Raw genomic sequence first — 10,153 nt, forward strand, 5'->3', positions numbered from 1 at the left:
GCAGGCAATAACTGCTTCATCATGGCTGCCATGTCCTATGACCGTTACACTGCTATTCACAACCCACTGCACTACTCCATCCTGATGACCCATAAGATCTGCTTTCAGCAGATGATGGCTGCTCGGGTGGCTGGGTTCCTGGTTTCTGTGTGCATTGTCCTCATAGTCTCCAACTTGTCTTTCTGTGACTCCAACACCTTCCAACACTTCTTTTGCGACATCTCACCTGTGGTCTGCCTTGCTTGTGACTATACTCCCTAGCACGAAATGGCTATTTTTCTGTTCTCTGCCATTGTGTTGGTGGGCAGCTTTATTTTCATTATGATTTCCTGTGTCTTCGATGGGTCCATAGTTATGAGGATACCCTCTGCCCAGGGGAGGTATAAGGCCTTCTCAACTTGCTCCTTCCACCTCACTGTGGTGTGCATACACTATTGGATTTGCTCGCTATGTCTATCTGAGGCCCAAGCACAGCGACTCGTTCCCTGAAGATATGCTGATGACTGTGACACGTACGGTGCCAACACCTCTGCTTAATCCCATTGTTTCTTTTGAACGTCAGTGATTATATTTTTCAGATCTAGAAATTTCCCTTGGTTATATTTCATAATTCTATTTCTTTGCTGAAACTTTTCTGTTTCAAAGAAATAGAATTTCAATGATTGCTTATTGAAGCATTTGATGGCTGCCTTAAAATCCTTACCAGATAATTTTAACATCCTTTTCATCTTGATGTACACATATACTGTCTTTTCTCGTTGAATTGTGATTTTTCTGGTTCTCGGTATGACGGTGAGACATTTAGGATATTATGAGACTCTGGATCAGATTCAATCCTTTTTTAGGAGGATGTCCCCTGTCACTGCAACTACTAGGTGTATGTGTATCTCTTCAGCTTCCTGCTGAGCACTAGTGACACAGCTCTGGGAAAATGGAGTGCTGACACCCACTGCCTCCTTGCAGATGAATGAGATGCAAATGCAGCCCCCGCCACCACCCTGTCATCTCCTTCCCAGTTATAGTGTGATGCCAATTTGCACACCTCCTTCCTTCCAAGTAAGGTCAGTTCCTTGTTGGGCCCCTCTGCCACTAGGGAGGGGGGACCTGCAGAGCTGGCTCACACTGCTCTGTTGTTGCAGGTGGAGGGGGAAGCTCAGGTCCCCACTGGACCCCTACTCACAAGGGGGGGTGCGGTTACAGGGGAGCAGAGTACCAACTAGTACCACCTCACACTTCCTCATTGTCTCATTGCTGCCAGATGACAGAGGAGGTTCATTTCTCTGCTGGACCCCACTGACAATACCCTGGCAGGGGAATCAAAGGGTAGGTGGGGTGAAGAATACCTCCCTGCTTGGCCCCAATGAATCCTGCCAGTGGGAGACAGGTACGATTTTTCCACTGGTATTTGTCTGGAGTAAGACAGGTATTGCAAAAATGTTTTCTATTCTGTTAAGTTCACCCTTTTCCCAGTTCTCTGGCTAGCAAGAACAGACTTTTCTTAAAGCTTTTTTTGGTCTGTGTCTCTTGATGGTTCTGAGTTGGAGGTTCGTGCAGCAATCTGTACAGGATATATGGAAGCAATAAGAAAATGCAGGGATTCAGCGCCATGTGATTTCCTCAGGTCCAAAGTCCCTAGGGGTTTGCCTTCTTCTCTGTCCCGTTTAGAATCTTCCTATGCTTGTTTGTTGCTTCATCTAGGAATGTTTTTAGTAATAAGAGGGAGGACCTGAAGGGTATGGAGCAACTTCATCTTCAATGAAACCAGAAGTCTATGCCTTCAAACATTTAACAGTATTTTTCCTGCTTCTTATTTACTTTGTGACAGAAAGCTGATCTAATACAAGTTTGCCTGACATATCCAGATGTAGGAGTCTGCATACTTACTCTGAACAGAAAGGGCTGGCTAGAAAGAAATGTGTCACAGACAAATGAAAGTCCTCTAGTGGTGAAGTATGAAAGAGCCCCTCATTCTGCCCCTCCACAGAGAGTATGTGCCTTAAAAGAAGTCAGAGTATTAAGAGGATACTTGTGACCTTGAACTTTTGCTTAACCTTTATATGCCTCAGTTACATCTTCTGTAAAGTACGAATTAAAAAACACCTTTGGGGGTTATTCTGAGGATTCATTGGGTCACTTCTTGTAATTACTGGGAACAGTAACTGGAAGGTAGTAAACTATCTCCTATTGTTAGCTCCTTTGGTAATTCTCTTGCTACTGCTGCTACTATTCTTACTAACATTTGACTTGCACATGTTCTAACTCTCCAACCATTCCAAGGCATGAGGGACCCATTATTCAGCAGAGAGCGATTACATAGCTTTTACTAAACCAGGCTGAGATGCTATTTACCAATCTGAGTTAAACAGTGTCATGGCAGTGGTGTAACTGTGGTGAGCATGGGTTTGTGTAAAAGCCTATCACAGGTGTAGCAGGATCTGACACAAACATTCCATCACTTGAATCAGTCTGACATTCAACAGATTCAAAGGCCGCCAAGTCAGGGGTTCACGCTAGAGCAAAACCTTCATACATCCACTCATTTATTAATTTTTCATTCATACATTTTAAATATACATTTATGCTTACTGTGTTGCAGGAAGTGTGTAAAAATTAGACACACAGGAAAAGAAAGCCGTTAAATGTGAAGAGCCCAGCATTCTGGAGAAAACAAATACTGAATCTGTAGTTGCAAGTGCACTGAGTATTCTGAAAAATGTGTGTGTGTGTGGGGTGTCTATGGGGGATAACAGGTGTACTTAATTTGGTCTGGCGCCTGAAGAAGGCTTCCAAGAGGATGGGAAACAACATTTAAGTGCATACATATAGCATAAGTTGGTGTTACAAAGGTGAGAGGGAAAATGCATTCAGGCAGAGGTACTGCATGCGAGAGTGTCCTAAGGTGGCAAAGAATATGGACATACTTGTGGTTTTAAAAGAATACCAATGATACCTAGAGTTTGAATGTTTGGGGAATGAGGGAAGAGTGCTGAGAGATAGAAACATAATAGGGACACATTCAGGACTTTGTAAACATGTTAAGAATTGTTGCCTTTATTCAAAGTCTGGGGGATATTAACAAAGGAATTAATCTATTTAGATTTTTTTGTTTGTTTTGTTATGTTTATTCAAGACCCATTTATTCTCTAGTTCTGCCCACATGGAGACACCCTCCTTGAAAAGGCGTCCCTTCACTTTAACACCTTGTGCTGAAAACACGTGTTCCGAGGTTTCAACTATGAGATCCACATTCTTAAAGCACTAATTCTTTTTTTTTTTTTTTTTTTGCGGTACGCGGGCCTCTCACTGTTGTGGCCTCTCCCGTTGCAGAGCACAGGCTCCGGACGCGCAGGCTCAGCGGCCATGGCTCACGGGCCTAGCCGCTCCACAGAATGTGGGATCTTCCCGGACCGGAGCACAAACCCGTGTCCCCTGCATCGGCAGGCGGACTCTCAACCACTGCGCCACCAGGGAAGCCCTAAAGCACTAATTCTTAAACCTCATCTAGATTTCTCCCCTTGGTTGGGGGGAGAGGGCCCAAACACAGCGAAGAACCGCTCAGGACTGTGAGCTCTGCTCGCGCAGAAGACCTTGCAGCTGCCCTGAGCACCCAGCTGGAGCCAGGATTAGGGCCCTGAGATGAAGGGCGCCTGCTGGGCTGCCGCCAGCGCCACCGCCCCCAGCTCCTGTCCTCTTCACTGGCTTGCTGCCACCTCTAGTTTCCCTGGAGTTTGGTGATTCCAGACGGTCTCTGCTCACACTTCTGTATCACGCCTGCTGCCTCAGCACTGCTTATCCACACCAAGGGGTAAAAGCACACAGAACTGCTTTTCAACCACCAACGTTCCACACAAAAGTCACTTTATAAGCCTGCGGGTTCTTTTTTCATCAGAGGACATTCCCAAGGCCATGACTTCCCCCCGGCTCCCCACCGCCCTCTCAGGCACACTAGACATGCGTGGCCGCCATGCTGAGTCGGGCACACCCCTCGGCTCCACTCAGGCGCACTCTCCTGGAGGACTGAGGCCGGTGGCCTGGGCTCATAAGCAGGATCTGTCCTGAAGCCAGGAGTGACAAGAGCCACACCTGCAGGTCGATTCCACTGACCAGCCGACCAGGACCGAGCTGGGCCCACGGACCTTGGTCTGGATTGTGTTGGCTGGTCCTTCTTGCCTAGGTTCACAGGCCAACAGCCAGTGTCCTTCCTTCCCTGCTCATCACTGCACCAGCGGCTCACTCCTACCTGCTGCCCTCACGCGCCTGGCAACCTCGTGTTCCGGGACCAGCCAAGAACTGAGACCCCAGCAGGCCCCTAGTTCCCAGCAGGCAAACTCCCCATTAAACTAATGCTGCCTAGCCTTGTTCTCGAGGCTTCAGAGCCGGGAAAGAGCGGAGAGCATAGCAAGCCGCGGCGCCCCCAGCCCCGGACCCGCGATGCTCCGCGGAGGCGTCGGAACCTCCCACTCTGCGCCCGCCTGTCCCGTGGACCCGGGCGCATCTCCGACCACCGCGACCCAGGACGGAGGCGCGGGGCTCGGCCGGCGGCGGGCGCTGGGTTGGGCGCGGACCCGCCAGGCCCACCTCCGTCCCCGCCGCCTGGAAAGCCATCTATTTAGATTTATGCCATGGTTGGTATATGGAGAATGAGTTGTAAGACAGTAAGAGAGGGGAGAGGAAAGCTGGTTAGAGTTCTATTAGCTAGGATTCTCCAGAGAAACAGAACCACTGTAATGTTGTTGTTGTTTTTATTTTAAAGGAATTGGCTCACACGTTTATGGGAGCCGGCAATTCCAAAATGCACAGGGCGGTCCAGGAGATTGGAAATTCCAGTAAGAGCTGATGTCACAGTTTTGAGTCCAAAGGCATCCTGGAGACAGAATCCTTCTTTTTAAGGGGACTTAAGTCTTTTCTCCTAAGGCTTTCAACTGACTGGATGAGGGCCACCCACATTATGGACAGTAATCTGCTTTATTCAAAGTCTACCGATTTAAATGTTAATCACATCTAAAAAAAACACCTTCGCAGCAACATCTAGACTCATGTTTGACCAAACACCTGGTCACTGTAGCCTAGCCAAATTGACACATAAAATCAAATATTACAGGAGTACTACTGTAAAATAAATATATAAGGTGGTAGCTGGGAAAAAAAGTGCTGACAATGAAAATGAAGAGAAATGGGAGATAAATATTGTACTCAGAATGTACAAGACTTTGTCACTGAGTGTAAACATGTGGAGGGAGAAAAATAAATTACCCTCAGGTTTCTAATCAATATGTTGATTGAATGATGGTGCCTCTTATTAGGCTATGGAACATTGGAGGGGAGCAAGTTGGGGGTGGAAGGAGATAATTAACTTTAGACAATTTGTGCTTGAGACTCAATAGACAAAAATATTTTTGTCTAAAGCACTAAATACAGGACAGGGAAACAGAAATAAAAATGGTAGTCATCAGTGTATACAGATAAACTTCACAGGGGAAACACAATCTAGTTCCCTCAATCTTCCTTAACAGGCTGCATCTGACCACGAAAAATCACTTAAAGAGCTTGTTTACTCACTCCCTAGGAATTCAGGAACCCTGCTTATTTCCACAGAGAAGTCACCAGTTTTGACCTGACATAAGCATTCACAGCTGGTTTGGCCAGGGGCATCTCATCCTGTTCTTTTATGAAGTCTCCTGTAACTAGGCTAGAGCCAGACTAGGAACACAGGCCAGCATGTATGCGTCCAAAAAGCCCATCATCTACAGATAACCATGCAAAAAGAAGGTGTCCAGTAATTTTACTGTCTGGTTCCACTTGGTCATCTCCCCTCAGAACGTACTCAGTCATAACTATAATTATCACACTCATTCCAGGACAAGCTGCTGTTGAAATGGACACAGTCTCAAAAGTTTGGAGGTCCAAAAACCTTAACTTATAGCAGAGTACAACTCTGGAAAAGATGTGAATAAAATTTTATAGAATTTTCTGCAGATTATTTTTTCATGTTAACCAATTTGTGTTCCAATTAAATTTCATTTTATTAATGGTAGCTCACTATGGGCTTCTAATTTACTTTCTCATATCAGAAAATCTAACCCTGACCTTTACTAACAGCCTTCCCATTGTCTAATAACATACAGACCAATATATTTTGACCACAGACACTCTTTGTCCTTTTATTGTTATTTTATGGTCTATCATTAGATCGAATACTAAAAAAATGACAAATGAATTAAGAAAATATTTTTCTAGCAAGCTCTCTCTTTACCCCCAAGCTGAGGTGAGCAGGTGAAGCCTGACTAAGCACAAAGGAAAAACAAAGCAGTCTTCATCTTATGGGAAGAGGCGATTTTAAAGGTCATTGCAAGATTAGGGAGAGTGGCCAAGACGTCGGAGTACAAGGACACTGAGCTCACCTCCTCTAGGGAGCACACCAAGATCACAACTATATACACAACAACCATCGATGAAAACGGCTGGAACCTACCAGGAAAGATCTTCTACAACTAAATATACAAAGAAGGAACCACAACAGAACAGGTGAAAAGGGCGGACTCGCGATATAACCAAACCCTATTACCCCCGGGTGGGCGACCCTCAGACTGGAGAATAATTATAGTGCAGAGGTCCTCCCACAGGAGCGAGAGTTCTGAGCCCCACGTCAGGCCCCCAGCCCAGGCAGGGGTCCAGGACCAGGAAGACGACCCCCCGAGCATTTGGCATTGAAGGCCAGTGGGGCTTAACTGCAGGAGCCCCTCAGGACCGGGGGAAATAGACACTCCACTCTTAGAGGGCGCACACAAAGTCCCACGCACACCTGGGCAAAAGCAATAATTTGATAGGAGCCTGGGCCAGACCTACCTGCCGGTCTTGGAGAGTCTCCCGGAGAGGCAGGGGGCGTGGCTGCGGCTCGCCCTGGGGACAAAGTCACCGGCAGCAGCTTTTCTTAGGAGCTACTTCTGCTGCGTGGACGCCGCTGCTGGCGGGCGCCATTTTTAAAGTCTTCCTCCAGCTCATCAGCCCAACAGCCTGCAGGTGCCGGCGCTGGGACGCCTGAGGCCAAGCAACTAACTGGGCGAGGACACAGCCCCAGCCTTCCGCAGACAGGCTGCCTAAAGACTAAAGAGCCCACAGCTGCCTTTAGACGCAGCCCTAGACAAGGCCCTGCCCACCAGAGGGCCAAACCCCAGCTCTACCCACCAGGGGGGAGACACCAGCAAGTCCCACCAGGAAGCCTGCCTCTAGAACAACCTCACCCACCAGGGGGGAAACACCAGAAGTAGACACCAGAACGGAGGCCAGACCCTACCCTGGGACCAGCTGGGCCCTGGCCCCGCCCACTAGCAGGCCAATGCAACCTTCAGGACCTCCCGGACCCCATACCCAACTGTGTCAGGAACCAGCCCCCACACCGATGATATGAAACGAGCTCCAGGATCTCTAAGCCCTGCAGCCAGCTCCAGGAATCAGCTCTTCCTGCCAGTATCTGGCACTAACCCCAGGACTTATCTTCAACTGCCAGTGGGTGGGCAGCAGCCTCAGAATCTTTGGGGCCCTGACTCCACCCACCACTAGCCAGCATGAGTCCCGGGACCCCCTAGAGTTCTGCAACCAGCCACCTCGTGACCAGGACCCACTAAGCAGCAGCCAGCAGCATCCGCATGAGGGAGGGCCTGGCAGCCAACCAGACTAGGAGCCATCCAAGCCCACCAGACCAGCCACATGCCCACCACAACAGAAGGACCCATGCAGCCCTCTTAGGGGGAACCCCTAGAACATATAGCTTGGGTGACGAGAGGGGAGTGCACTGCTGGGACGCATAGGATGCCTTCTACAGAGGGCCACTTCTCCAAGGTTGAGAAATATAACTAACCTACCACAGATATAAAAATAAAAATAGCAACTTAGAAAAAACGAGGCTGCAGAGGAACATGTTCCAGACAAAGGAACAAGGTAAAACCCCAGAAGAACTAAGAGGTATGGAGATAGGCAATCTACCTGAGAAAGAGTTCAGAGTAATGATCGTGAAGATGATCAAAGAACTTAGGAGGAGAATGGATGCACAGATCAAGAAGTTAAGTTTTTAACAAAGCTCTCTCTTCAGAGCCTCATTAATCTCACTGTTTCTCAAGCTGTAGATGAGGGGGTTCAACATGGGGATCACCACCGTGTAGAGAACACAGACACCACCTTGTTCTGATCAGTTGAGAAGCTGGACTTGGGCATCACATAAATGAATGTGATGGTCCCATAGAACAGAGTGACTGCTGTGAGGTGAGACGTGCAGGTGGAGAAGGCCTTGTGGTGCCCCTCGGTGGAGCGCATCTTCAGAATGGTGATGAGGATGTAGATGTAGGAGATGGCTATGACAATCACCGTGACCACAATGATGGAGCCAGCTGTAAATGAGGGGACAACTGCGGGGATACTGATATTAGAACAGGAGAGTTCAACCAAAGGAGCAAAATCACAGAAAAAAATGATTGACTCGATTTGGTCCACAGAAAAGTAAATAATAGAAGCAAATAGTAAAAGAGCAAGCATTGAGAAAACCACCTACATAAGCCACTGTGAGTAACTGAACATAAACTCGTGTGGACATTTTGGTGGAATAAAGCAGTGGGCTGCAGATTGCCACGAAGCGATCATATACCATGGCAGCCAGAAGGAAGCACTCAGTTGACCCAAAGAAAACAACTGAACCAAGTTGAATGGCACATCCAAGATAGGAGATGGTATTTCTCTCCACCAGGAAACTGGCAAGCATATTGGGTGTAACAGAAGATGAATAGCCTATGTCAGCAAAGGCCAGGTGGCTCAGAAAAAAATACATAGGATGATGGAGCTGAAAAGAGATTCTGATAAGAATGACTGTGCTGAGATTGCCACATATGGTCACCAGGTAGATACAAAGGATGATCGTGAAGAGGATGACTCGAAGAATCGGATCATTTGTTAAGCCCAGTAAAATGAACCCTGTCATTGCAGTATTGTTCCAATGCCCCTGGGAATCCATGAGATCGGGTAGCTGCTACCAAAATGAACGTGTGATGAGACATTACATTAGAGAAGTTTTGAATTTGATGGTTTTCTTTTTATTAATACACATAGAGTTTATTATAAACAAGTAAATTATTCAAGTTAGGTTTGGACTAATTTTTTTTTACTTTAGAGTAAAAAACTTAAATTCTTTTATTTTTATATATATTTTAGAGTAGAAAATTTTATTTATTTATATAATGAGTATTCTATATTTTAAAAATTGTTTTCAGCACGAACACGGGAAAACCTGCTTCAAATAATGTATATCTTTTCCTCTTTATATTATATAATACCTAACGGTTATTGAATATTTACTAAATGGCAAGCCTTGGGTTAAGAATTTTCTATATAGTTCTATTTTAATTTGTATGAAATAATATTAAGTATTTTATCTCATTTGTAGACAATGAAACTGAATTTGGCAATGTAACTGAGCTAAGTTTACATAGCAAATTGTAGAATCAAGATGTGAATCTCAGGTAGTTTGAATACAGTCCATTCCTTTAGTAACTATGCTATAAATGAAATTAAAGAATACTTATGATGAAGTCAAGTCTCTTGGAAATGGGTGGATAACAAATTACATTGCCACTTTCTGACAGCTAAAGTATAAAAGAGGTGCCTAGTTAATCACAAAGGTTACAAATTCTCTCAATAAAACAAGACCATGTTTTTAAAAGGAGAAATACAATTTTCTTAATTGGACAAAGAAGAAAGGGAAAGAAAGTTCGAATTAAGGTTATAAATGAAGTCAGCTATTATAAATGTATTATGTTTATTTATCATTTACAATTAAATATTGTTTTCTCAATTAGTTTGAAATATCAATATAATTACTGTGCAAAATCTTACATGTTTAATATCTAGGACATAATTAAACTACATTCACTCAAATCTGATCATTTCCTAATGTAATTATGTTTTCAAATTGGATAATATAGAACAAAATAGTATTCGTTTCAACATAATATACAGGTGAATAAAGTTCCAGCTTAAAAAGTGAAGAAGTGTACCCAGGTTCGCCCAGCAAGTTGCCAGGTTGAAACTCATCTCCAAGTTTTCTGGCTTTGTATTCTCAACTTTGCCCAAAAGCCTCTGGTTGCCTGTAAGCCTAAGCCTTCAGAAC

The 10,153-nt window shown here is 45.4% G+C and overlaps 1 protein-coding gene and 1 pseudogene across 1 annotated transcript; one reads left to right on the top strand and one right to left on the bottom strand.

Annotated features, from left to right (window-relative positions):
* The window catches only part of LOC136126962 (olfactory receptor 10Z1-like), a 19,263-nt pseudogene extending 15,204 nt beyond the window's left edge, over positions 1-4,059 (top strand).
* Positions 4,060-8,068: 4,009 nt separating this feature from the next.
* OR5P2 (olfactory receptor family 5 subfamily P member 2) lies at positions 8,069-9,001 on the bottom strand. The gene is given in 3 exon segments (XM_065881543.1): positions 8,069-8,158; positions 8,161-8,463; positions 8,465-9,001. Coding segments are annotated over 3 exon segments (930 nt in total).
* Positions 9,002-10,153: the final 1,152 nt, after the last annotated feature.

The sequence above is a fragment of the Phocoena phocoena genome, chromosome 8 (genome assembly GCF_963924675.1).
Source record: "Phocoena phocoena chromosome 8, mPhoPho1.1, whole genome shotgun sequence".
Taxonomy (NCBI): domain Eukaryota; kingdom Metazoa; phylum Chordata; class Mammalia; order Artiodactyla; family Phocoenidae; genus Phocoena; species Phocoena phocoena.